Source organism: Lynx canadensis, chromosome A3 (genome assembly GCF_007474595.2).
Source record: "Lynx canadensis isolate LIC74 chromosome A3, mLynCan4.pri.v2, whole genome shotgun sequence".
Classification (NCBI taxonomy): domain Eukaryota; kingdom Metazoa; phylum Chordata; class Mammalia; order Carnivora; family Felidae; genus Lynx; species Lynx canadensis.
In genome coordinates this window covers 45,020,894-45,033,086 of record NC_044305.1, presented here as the reverse complement: position 1 = coordinate 45,033,086, position 12,193 = coordinate 45,020,894, and the positions used below count along the sequence as shown (strand labels likewise).

General features: G+C 42.6%; 1 protein-coding gene across 3 annotated transcripts in view; it reads left to right on the top strand.

Annotated features, from left to right (window-relative positions):
- Nucleotides 1-12,193, top strand: part of RALGAPA2 (Ral GTPase activating protein catalytic subunit alpha 2) — a 324,646-nt gene that overhangs the window by 290,870 nt on the left and 21,583 nt on the right. For all 3 annotated transcript variants that reach the window (XM_030310205.1, XM_030310203.1, XM_030310204.1), the window contains exon 38: nucleotides 11,178-11,299. In XM_030310205.1, the coding sequence (XP_030166065.1) occupies nucleotides 11,178-11,299 (122 nt within the window). The remainder of the gene's footprint in view (nucleotides 1-11,177; nucleotides 11,300-12,193) is intronic.

The window sequence follows — 12,193 nt, the reverse complement described above, 5'->3', positions numbered from 1 at the left end:
CCTAAGAAATGAAAAGGTGTTATCACCATCCTCTGCATCCTCTCCTCCTAAAGCTTCTGGTGGTGGGACTGATGGAAGAAATCATCTCATTAATTTCCTCGTTTCGTAAATTATTCTTAGCTGTCCCTTCTCTGAGCTCAGACTCTTTGCAACTGTTGATGCATCTTTTTACTAGGTTTAAAGTATATCTATAGATATATTTAAAACATTTGATTCAGGGTAACATTCCTCAGTCCACAGCTGTTTTACATAGTCTCCTTTTCACCAGATTTCTGTGAGCACAGTATCTGTCCTTGTGTGAGGAATGTGCCCGCCATCTTGTCCATAACACTTTGTTCTCTGCTTCATCCTGGAGGGCTACTTCCACCTCTGCCTGTGCTCCATTTCCTCTTCCCTCCAAGTCAGGCACATCATCCAACCAGACACCTTCTCTTCAAGACCATTCTCAGAAGTTGTGGTCATTTCAAATCTGCAGGTAGCCATCGTACCATTTCCACTTGCTCAACATATATATATATATCCTGGAAATAGGCAGAGAACAAGTACTGTACAAGCCCAGGGATTAATCATATAGATGCAAGCCAGCATTGACTTCTTCAAAACGTGAGGGCGTGCTGGACTTTCCTTAGTGGTGGCAGACCTTCTCGGGGTGATCTAGAAACCTAAGTGAGGCCACACTGCTCCCTTGCCTCAAACCATTCAGACCTCCTGTCACCCAGACCCAGCCAGTCTTTCAAATGTACCTCCTGCCCCTCTTGCCACCCTGGGGTGGATACCAATCTCCTTTCACGTCCTGAAACTCCTTGGGGCTCCTTCCAACTCATGCCTTTCTGCGCCTGTAATGCTCTCACAGCTGCTTGCCCCCACCCCCTCTTGATTAGCCCCTTTCTGGCCACTGCTTCAGAGGCTTCCCTGCCCTTTCTGTCCTCGCTCTCTACCTGGTACTGACGTAAGGACAGCTCCCCTTACTCTGTGCACCTGTCTCTGCTGGAATGTGGGCCTGCTGAGGGTAGGGGCAGCCCCTGTCCTGTTTCCCAGTTATGTGCCCATCACCAAGCACTGGTGGGCACTCAGCACATATTTCTTGCATGGATAAGCATTTGAGTGAATGTGGACTTGCTTTCTGAAAATGGCAGTCCCTTGAAATCAAGTGTACTGAGCAGAGTAGGATGCTGAATAGAAATCATGCACACAGGCCTGTGTATATATGTAGTGTGTTCACCATTCTCTAGTTCAGCCCATTTTGTCATTCTTAGTGTGAGGTAATTCTAGCAAAAGTATCTTTGTAGGAAGACATATTTTCTCCTGGAGCAATATTCCCCCACCCCATGGATGGCATTTGTATCCACAGCTTTTCACACCTTTCTGGAAATTTTGAGCTCTCATATTTTGGTCTGTTTCTGGAACTAAGGCCTTAAGAATAGCACTGCCTCTTTTCTGCTTTTTCTGTGTCTGAATCAGATGGACCTATCATTGTTATCTCTAACTATATTTTTTATATCTGCCTTTGGTTTTGTTTTTAATGTTTATTTTTAAGAGAGAGAGAGAAAGAGAGAGAGAGAGAATGCAAGCAGGAGGGGCAGAGACAGAGAGAGAAAGAGGGACACACAGAATCTGAAGCAGCTCTAGGCTCTCAGCTGTCAGCACAGAGCCTGATGCGAGACTCGAATTCATGAACCATGAAATCATGACCTGAGCTGAAGTCAGACACTTAAGCAACTGAGCCACCCAGGTGCCCCACTGCCATTGGTTTAAAGAAGCTCATTCTGTCCTTACAATAGGTGAGAAAAGATCCCTTTGATTAGTACTATATTCCATTCTCACCAGATTGCCTATTTATATTATGAGATATTTTACACATACTAGAAAATAGCTAACATTTACATAAGTTCTAAAGAATAATAAAACATGCCCCTGTACTGGCCCCCCATGTGTACTGACCAATATATTTGACCTTTCTCTATGCAGCCTCTTCCCCCACCCCAGATATAATCTGGGTGATAGTTTCACTGCATATGTGTGTATTCCTAAAGCAGTATGTTTTACTTTGCCTGTTTTTTAAATTTATGTAGAGGGTCACCTGGGTGGCTCAGTTGGTTAAGCTTCTGACTCTTGATCTCAGCTCAGGTCGTGATCTCACAGTTTGTGTTGTGCTGGTGGCACAGGACCTGCTTGGGATTCTGTCTCTCCTTCTCTCTGCACCCCCCCCCCACTTCTGTTTTCATTCTCTCTCTCTCAAAATAAATAAATAAACTTTAAAAAAATAAATAAAAATAATGGCATGAGAACAGACACTCAGATCATTGGAACAGAATAGAGAACCCAGAAATGGACCCACAAATGTATGGCTAACTAATCTTTGACAAAGCAGGAAAGAATATCCAATGGAATAAAGGCAGTCTCTTCAGCAAGTGGTGCTGGGAAAACTGGACAGCGACATGCAGAAGAATGAACCTGGACCACTTTCTTACATCATACACAAAAATAAACTCAAAATGGATGAAAGACATCAATGGAAGACAGGAAGCCATCAAAATCCTTGAGGAGAAAGCAGGCAAAAATCTCTTTGATCTTGGCCGCAGCAACTTCTTACTCAACACATCTCCAAAGGCAAGGGAAACAACTGCAAAAATGAACTATGGGGACCTCATCAAAATAAAAAGCTTCTGCACAGCAAAGGAAACAATCAGCAAAACTAAAAGGCAACCGATGGAATGGGAGAAGATATTCACAAATGACATATCAGATAAAGGGTTAGTATCAAAATCTATAAAGAACTTCTCAAACTCAACACCCAAAAAACAAATAATCCAGAGAAGAAATGGGCAAAAGACATGAATAGACATTTCTCCAAAGAAGACATCCACATGGCCAACTGACACATGAGAAAATGCTCAACATCACCCATCATCAGGGAAATACAAATCAAAACCACAATGAGATACCACCTCACACCTGTCAGAATGGCTAACATTAACAACTCGGGCAACAACAGATGTTGGTGAGGATGTGGAGAAAGAGGATCTCTTTTGCGTTGTTGGTGGGAATGCAAGCTGGTACAGCCACTCTGGAAAACAGTATGGAGGTTCCTCAAAAAACTAAAAATAGAACTACCCTATGACCCAGCAATTGCACTACTAGGCATTTATCCAAAGGATACAGGTATGCTGTTTCGAAGGGACACATGCACCCCCATGTTTATAGCAGCACTATCAACAATAGCCAAGGTATGGAAAGAGCCCAAATGTCCATCAATAGATTAATGGATAAAGAAGATGTGATACTCCCCTGTTCATGCTCTGTCTCTCTCTGTCCCAAAAAAAATAAACGTTGAAAAAAAAAATTTAAAAAAAAAAAAAAAAAAAAAAAAGGGGGCGCCTGGGTGGCGCAGTCGGTTAAGCGTCCGACTTCAGCCAGGTCACGATCTCGCGGTCCGTGAGTTCGAGCCCCGCGTCAGGCTCTGGGCTGATGGCTCAGAGCCTGGAGCCTGTTTCCGATTCTGTGTCTCCCTCTCTCTCTGCCCCTCCCCCGTTCATGCTCTGTCTCTCTCTGTCCCAAAAAAAATAAACGTTGAAAAAAAAAATTTAAAAAAAAAAAAAAAAAAAAAAAAGAAGATGTGATATATATATGTGTGTGTGCGTGTATATATATATATATATATACACACATACATATATGTATATTATATGTATATTATATGTATTATATGTATATGTATATTATACGTATATGTATATTACTCAGCAATCAAAAAGAATGAAATCTTGTGATTTGCAACTACGTGGATGGAACTGGAGGGTATTATGCTAAGTGAAATTAGTCAGAGAAAGACAAATATCATATGACTTCACTCATATGAGGACTTTAAGAGACAAAACAGATGAACATAAGGGAAGGGAAACAAAAACAATATAAAAACAGGGAGGGGGACAAAACAAAAGAGACTTATAAATATGGAGAATGAACTGAGAGTTGCTGGAGGGGTTGTGGGAGGGAGGATGGGCTAAATGGGTAAGGTGCATTAAGGAATCTACTAAAATCATTATTGCACTATATGCTAACTAATTTGGATGTAAATTTAAAAAAATAAAAAATAAAACAAGTTAAAATAAAAAATAAAATTAAAAATAAATATAAATGTATGTAGATAGAATTGCACTGTACATGTTCTTCAGTGAGTTACTTTTCCATTAACATTGTTTTTTAAGTTTCATCCATACTAATCCACACACCTGTGGTTTATTTTCACTGCTGTATAATATTCTACTATGTGACTGCATCTATCAGTAGAACTTAAAAATAGTTTCTCTCTCTTTTTTTTTTGACTTTGCCACTGTCTATAGAATATTATAAACATTGTTACATGTGGGATTGCTGGCCCACAAGTCTGCACATCTGCTGTTTCTTGGATAATGTGAAATTGCCTTCCTGAGAAGTTAAGCCAATTATCTCCTACCAGTAGGCTCTGAGAATTCCTCTGCCTATCCTCTCTGACATTTGGCATTATTAGATTTTTTTGTTTTGCCAGTCTGGTATATATAAAATGGTATCTCATTGTGGCTGTAATAATCCCTGATTATTAGTGATGTTAAGCACCTTAATATCCATTCATAGTTTATGTTCTGGAAATGCTTGTGTATTTTGCCCATTTTAACTTTTTTTTTATTTTTTTAATGTTTATTTATTTTTGAGAGAGACAGAAACAGAATGAGAGTGGGTTCGGGGCAGAGAGAGAGGGAGACACAGAATCCAAAACAGGCTCCAGGCTCTGAGCTGTCAGCACAGAGCCCGACGCGGGGCTAGAACTCACAAACTGCAAGATCATAACCTGAGCTTAAGTCATATTCTCAACCGACTGAGACACCCAGGTGCCCCTGCCCATTTTTTCTAATAAATTTGATTAGATTTGATTCTTTTACTGATTTCTGGGGGTTCTTTACATGTTCTGGACATTTACCCTTTGTCAGTTGTGTGTGTTGTAGATGACTTCTCCCACTTTGTACCTTGTCACTTTTTATGGTATTGTGGTAAATAGTAGTTTTTAATTTGAATACGCCCAGATGTACCAGGCTTCCCCCTTATGGTTCATGTTTTTGTTTCTTATTTAATGAATCACTCCAAATCCCAAGGTCATAAAGAATTTGCCCTATACTTTTCTTCTGGAAGTTTTGTATCACTTATTTTTTTATCTATGCAGATTTTTACTTCAAACTGAAAACTCCCTAATCTCTCTTTATAAATTGCCTTTGCTTGAAATATATCTAGCAGTGTCATAACCCAGAGCAATGGGCACAAATCCTAGGCATTCAATAAATATTGCATAAAGCACCTATAAGCTAGGTAGTATGAGTGACGTAAGGATGAACCTGACCCATACAGTATAATACGGTATACTCATAAGGAGTATAATGGGCTAAGTCGTGGGTGCCAGAAAGATATGCCTAATCCCAGAACCTGTGAATGTTAACTTATTCCAAGAAGGGTCTTTACAACTCAGTGAAGGATCTTGACATGAGAAGATCATCCTGGATTATCCAGGTGAGCCCTAAATCTAATAACAAGTGTCTTTATAAGAGACACACAAAGAGGAGGAGGCAGTATAGCCAAGGAGGCAGGGATGGGAGTGATCAGTCACATAGAGCCTCTGCAGGAAGTAAGGCCCTGCTGACACCTTGACTTTGAACTTCTGGCCTCCGAGAAGTGTGAGAGAACAAACTTCTGTTGTTTTAAGCCCGCCCCCCGCCCCCTGCCCCCTGCCAACCAGTTTGTGGTCATTTACAGCAGCCACAGGAAACAAATGCAAGGATATTTAAGATGAGATGGTCCTACATGGTAACTACAGTCAGGGCTTCTCTTTATTCCACTGTCACACCCTCAAGGGATGGATGGAGCAAGCAATGGTGGCAAACTTTGCAAGTGCCACGACTTCTCAGAGGCACATGGGGTTGTCCAGAGCCTCCCAGGCAGTGCTGAAACTTGGCTTCCCTCCCCTCATAGACCACTGCCATGGGAAATGGAGTCTACAGAGTCACAAGTGCGACCAGCTCTGGGTGGGCTTGTGTCATCGATGAGGGGCTGCATGAGTTAAGGAAAACCAGGGATAGGTAGGAAAACTGCTGCAGGACACACAGATATGACATCAGAAGGCTCCTCCAAGGCTGCTTTGTCAGGCTGGGCCTAGTGGCCACTCCTGGGAAATTTAGGGAAGGTCTTTCCTTAAAAGAAAAAAAAAAAAATAGGGGCACCTGGGTGGCTCAGTTGGTTAAGTATCCGACTTTGACTCAGGTCATGATCTCGTAGTTTGTGAGTTTGAGCCCCACATCTGGCTCTGCTGACAGCTCAGAGCCTGGAACCTGCTTCAGATTCTGTGTCTCCCTCTCTCTCTGCCCCCCCCCCAGTCATGCTCTGTCTCTCTCAAAAAAGTAAATAAAATTTTAAAAAAAATTTAAGGAATAAATAAATAAAGCAGAGAAAAGGGTGAAAATCCTAAACAGCAGTCAGCAAACACATAGCATGATTAAGTAAAAAGAAATGAAAATGAGGTAATTGTTATTTTTCTGAATTTATAAAGTCAGCATAGTCTGTGGGTGTCGATGCAGCTTAAGCCTATGGACTCAGGTTGATTTTCACGACCATATAGATTTAAGTCAGTAGTTTAGCTCCCAACCTTGCACGAAACCCCAAACTTAATCCTGTGTACTTTAGAAATCAAGCTGAAAGCAGTAAAAGTTAGAAGACCTCGGTTCTGGTCCCAACTGTACCACTGAGTGACTGTGACTCTGGAAAATCACTTGAACCCTTCGCATTCCACTTGCTGATCAGTAATGTGGAAGCCATGACACTCACCCCAGCTCACGAGGGTCTAGCATAAAGGAGGCTTGCTTGTCCTAGAGACACAGAGGTTCCTCCAGCTTATCCACTATGTTCTTTCTGGGAGATGAACCCCTAAGCCCATATTAAGTGGGGCGAAGGAGCGGGCAGTCCACATCTCGCATGTTTCTATTGTGCTCTGGAACCTGGGTCGCGTTGAGGCTTCAATATGTGATTCCATCTGGTCCTCTGGGCAGTCCCAAGAGCAGATGTCAGTGTCCTCGCTTTACACATCAGGTAACCGAGGCTGGGGCTATTGGGACAGCTTGTCCTGGGTCCCCCCATGGTAGCAGGGAGAAAGCTGGAACTCAAACCTAAGCCCCTCTTGTCTCCAAAAGGCAAGCTCCTTCCTGTCAGACAGCTGCTGCCATTTCTAAACATAAAAACAAATAATCAGAATAAAGTTGGGGAGTTGGACTTGTATTCTCAGGCTTTTTTAACCCAGTTGAATTTGTCTTGAGGGTGTCAGAAAGTTCTGGAAGTTTTTGATAAAATAAAAGTGGCAAATACATATTTATTCAAGTAGAGGGATATCAGTAATTGATAAAATTCTTACATCAAAACATAGACACAGCAGGTCACTGAAAAAACTCAAAATATCTAGGAACCAAGATGGATTGCTAGGTAATAATTTAAATGTTCTCCGAATTGAGTAATCAAAGGGAAAATTCTCTCTTTAAAAAAATACTTGTGTGTGGTTTTTAATGAGATAGTAATTTAGAACAGAATTGAAGTTTTACATTTGTTAGTGGACTTTCTGAGAGAACAACAGAGCAGTGGCTAGTATTAAAACAGGTATTGGATTTGTGACCAGGTGTCTCTTTAGCCACCTGCTTTCAGCCAGAGGCACTGACCATCCACTGCCTGGCATTATTACAGCATTCGGTTCATATCTTAACATGTCTTACACAGGAGAGGAACCTTAGAATAGCGTTTCGATGTCTAAATTATAAATGCCTTTTTTTTTTTATTTATATAGAAAACAACCAGCATTGAAGCCCTAAGATATTAGATAAGAAAATGTCAGGGGTGCCTGGGTGGCTCAGTTGGTTAAGCGACCAACTTCAGCTCAGGTCATGATCTCACAGTCTGTGAGTTCAAGTCCTGCATCAGGCTCTGCACTGATGGCTCAGAGCCTAGAGCCTGCCTCAGATCCTGTCTCTCCCTCTCTCTCTCTCTCTCTCTGTCTCTCTCTCTCTGCCCCTCCCCCACTAGCACCCTGTAACTCTCAAAAATAAATAAACATTAATTGCACGGGTCCACTTATATGCAAATTAAAAAAAAGAAAAAGAAAAGAAAATGTCAGGTGATGCTGCTTCTAATTGCCCTTGTTAGTAGGTTCTAATAAATTCAGTTAAATCCCAGAGCTACGTACATTCTTTAAAGCTACTAAAAGAAATGATTTCTGGCACCCTGAGCTCCTTCGCTGTTTCTAAACAGTGCCAGGATTGGGGTGGTGTTTGTTTTCTTTTTGTCATGGTGTTTACATGCCCTGGCGTGGGCCTTGAATGAAAATGCATTTGGTGATCTCCTGGTCTCCCTGCAGTCCCTAATGGATGTTTGTCTAGATGACAACACCCAGTTTAGCGCTGTTAACGCTCCAATGACAGCATAGGACCAGCCTGGGGGTGGGGGAGTGTGTGCTACGTGTGACAAGGGCGTGAATGCGAGATTGGGAATCTTCTGTGAGGTAAACACTTCCTCCTCTGGTATCCAGTTCTGGAAGCACCTTTTTGTGCTGTCTCCCACAGTGCCTTCTTTGAGGAGTCAGACCATAAATGTTCAAGTCAGAGAATCTCAAAACTTGATTATCACCCCCGGTAACTCAAGTGCTGGACTTGCTCTTAGGAGCCCAGATTTCTCAGCCTTGACAGGGACAAGCTTACCAACTGGATAGTGTCATTCAGGGAGAGGATGACGAGCTGCTGTCTGAGGTCAATTTCTGTGGTATTATACATGACATCTCTTTGTAGGGTTGACTGCGAACTTGATTAACATCGCAGCCACTCTTGCAGATATGTGGCTTCCATAGCACATTTAGCAAAATGCATCCACTCTTCTGTTTTGTTCACCATTGTCCCAAGCACTGTATGTGGATGTGTTGGACGCAGTGGGGCCTTTCAGGAAACAGCAGGACCATTCTAGGCAGAGCATGACAGGTCTTTAGAGGGCCGCGCCTGCTCTAACCCGGGCCCTCAAGCAGACTGCGGTCTGAAAGGGGGAGTCATGAATTGCGTGTTGACAGCGGGCCACGGCTGTCCTAAGGCTCAGGTGGTTGTCAGCCATAAGTTTAGCTCAGCTCTTTGAGTAATTTGTCACGCCTCGCTCGGCCCCTGCTGGGCCAGCACGTGCCAGCTTAGTGTCAGAGTGCCTGTTCGCCAGACGGCCACTCAGGCCTAACGTCCTGCTGTTCCCTGGACCAGCGGCTTGCTGGGGCCGTGCACGGAGGGCCGAGCTGCGCGACAGCCAAGTGCTGTGCAGAATAAGCGTGTTCATAATGAGACGTGAATGGCATTAGTGGGTCCCTCTAGAATTGGGCCTGAGAGGATGCCTCTCACTGTGGAAGTTTGGCAGCCTGTTCATCAGGGCGAGTCACTGGGAGTTCAGCCTGCATTCGAGAAGCCGGTTCAGACTCCCACCACCCAGGCCTTCGGCTGCCGTGACTGTCTGCATAAAACACTGTAAATTCATCAGAGGGGCCACTTTTGAATTCTTTTTTAAAGTTACATAGAGCAAACGTAAAGAGAAATTCTGGAACAGAGCTGCCCCATAGCTCTCGCCACGACAAAGGACGTGTTTCACATCCATGCAATCCAGCACAGTGACCCCAGCTGCATGTGGCTGCTGGGTGCTTGAAATACAGCTAGTGGGACAGAGGAACTGAATTTCTATTTTTTTATTTTAATTAATTTAAATTTAAATTTAGATAGCCACATGCGGCTCATGGCTACCGCAGTAGACAGCACAGCCCCAAGATGCCTCTGGTCTCATGGTGTAAAAATCTTCCTCTGAATATAATTAAGAGGGGCAGAAGAGGAAGGGCCTGCATTGGGAAATCCATATGCATACTTTGACAAAAGAAAATAGAAAAATATTTTCCAATCTTAAAACACATGCTTACTGAAAGCTAATCGGAAAAGCATAATTGTCACCAACTTTTATTTTTAAAGAGGCTGTTTTGGAAAGATAGTTTTAAAATACGGTGAGAAATGCTAGGATTACTTTTGCTCTTCCAGAGTAGCAAATAATGAACTGATTGATGGTGATCCACATTCCCTGTGTTCCTGGAGAATTAGCATGATTTTCAAAACGACTAAAACACACCTTTTAACTTTTGCATTGATAACTAGGAAGGGGAAAATGAGACGTCATGCCGACTTCCCCAACTGTTAATTCATAAAGTCATACGCGCGGTGCCTCCATCCGCTGTCGAATTGTTCTGACGTTATCCTGTTATTGGAAGTGCATGATTCACCTTCCGAGGAAACAGAAGCCATACACAAAAGGGGAAGATTTGCTTTCTGCCCTATGAAAGGCTGCCACACGCAGGGGTCCTATTAAGACAGCTGGAAAGTTGCTTCAGCGTGTTACGCTTGTAAGTTTTATTGGTGACTGGTTTTTGATTACACATTTGAATGCGTGTGTTCCAGACTGCAGTTTTAATTAAAAGGCAATAGTCTTTTCTTTTTTAAATTGCATTGTGCACTCTCTGCTAGAGTCCCCCACTTATTAGTTCCTATTTTCTAATGCTCGTAGCCTGTCCTGGCCTGAGGCACTGGTGCCCCCTTGGAGCATACCTTCCTGGCCTTCCCTCTTCCGTGCAGTGTCTTTTTTTTTTTTAAGTGTACACCAATTCTTGCTTCAAGTGTCAATTCATTTTATAGGGACTGAGAAGAACATTCTATCCACTGACCTAGGAAGGGAAGGTCCGACATCATCACACAGCCGTCAGTGGAAAGAGATGCCGTCACAATCAATGCCTCTGTTTTTGTTTGTTTGGATCAACCTTAATGATTTTTTGCTATGATTCTATAACTATTGATGTTCATATTTTTCAGTAATACTGGTGCTGGATGTAACTGACTGAAGTCTAAGAGAAACAGGTCTCAACATCAGAATCTTACCGTTAATTATGACTTCTATTTAATTCCCTGGCAAGAGGTTAACAGACTTGGAAGGTACTTTCTTCCCCCCCCCACACACACACACATAAAAGTTGCATAACCGTATTCAAACCAGAGTGAACCGTGTCATTGTTATATGTGTCGTTCCACATGTGCACTTGTTTCCTTAATCAATGACTGCAGCTACGAAGAGAGAGCTCTGTACCTCGAAGCAATAATTCAGAACCACCGAGAAGTAATGACGTTTGAGGATTTCGCGGCCCAAGTCTTTTCTCCCTCGCCCAGCCCCTCCCTCGGCGGAACGGGTGAGTGTCTGCATTATTCTGCCCTCCCACGCTTAGGACGCACTCGAGCAGCAGATGTACACCTGTTTTTCACAGATAAATGCTTGCAAATTTAAGAAGAGCATTCTCCCTCTGAATCAACTAATGAATATCAAAAGGAATGATGACATTCATTTTAATTTGTTTTGTATCCGAGCTGTTCACTCAGTGCTTTTCTTCAGCTATCCTGTTAACCCCCGAATCTAGCAAGGTTAATGAACTTTTTCTCAGTAATGTGCTCCGGTTCATTCAGGAGTGTAGGTTTCTTGCTGAGCTGGGAATATGTTGTTTAAAAGCGATGCCCGAACCAGTGCTTACTTATCAAAAAAGTGTTCCTCACAGTCGAAGCCGTTGCTACTAATGCTAAATGGGGATTATGCTGCCGAGATACTCGGGTCAGGGATTAATGCAAGAGAGATGGAAGGACAGTGTCCCCTGGTCCATCATTACAGCAGAGCCGCGTGCACGCTTTCTCTCTGGAGTGGCCTGTGTCACACGGACAGGCTGCCGACCAGCGCAGCACCTGGCGTGGAACCTGTTTAGAAACTGGCTTTCAATCATTTTCATTTATTATGCCAATGGAATATTTCAGAAATTTCCATGAATGTCCTTGTTTTTAGGTTTTACTCTTTTTGTATTTCCAATTCAAAAAAAAAAAAGGGTACTACCCCTTAAACTGATTATATGATTACTGTGGGGTTTTTTTTTTTCCCAAAGAATAGAATTACTTGTGAATTTCTGCATGTAATTACAGATTAATTGCCTTTCAGAGAGTAAATGGGATATTTAGTCAATGCATGTTGAAATTCTCAATGAGGGGCTTCCTTCTTCTTCCACCGGTGTAGACACAACTGTTAGCATGCTTAATAGATTTCT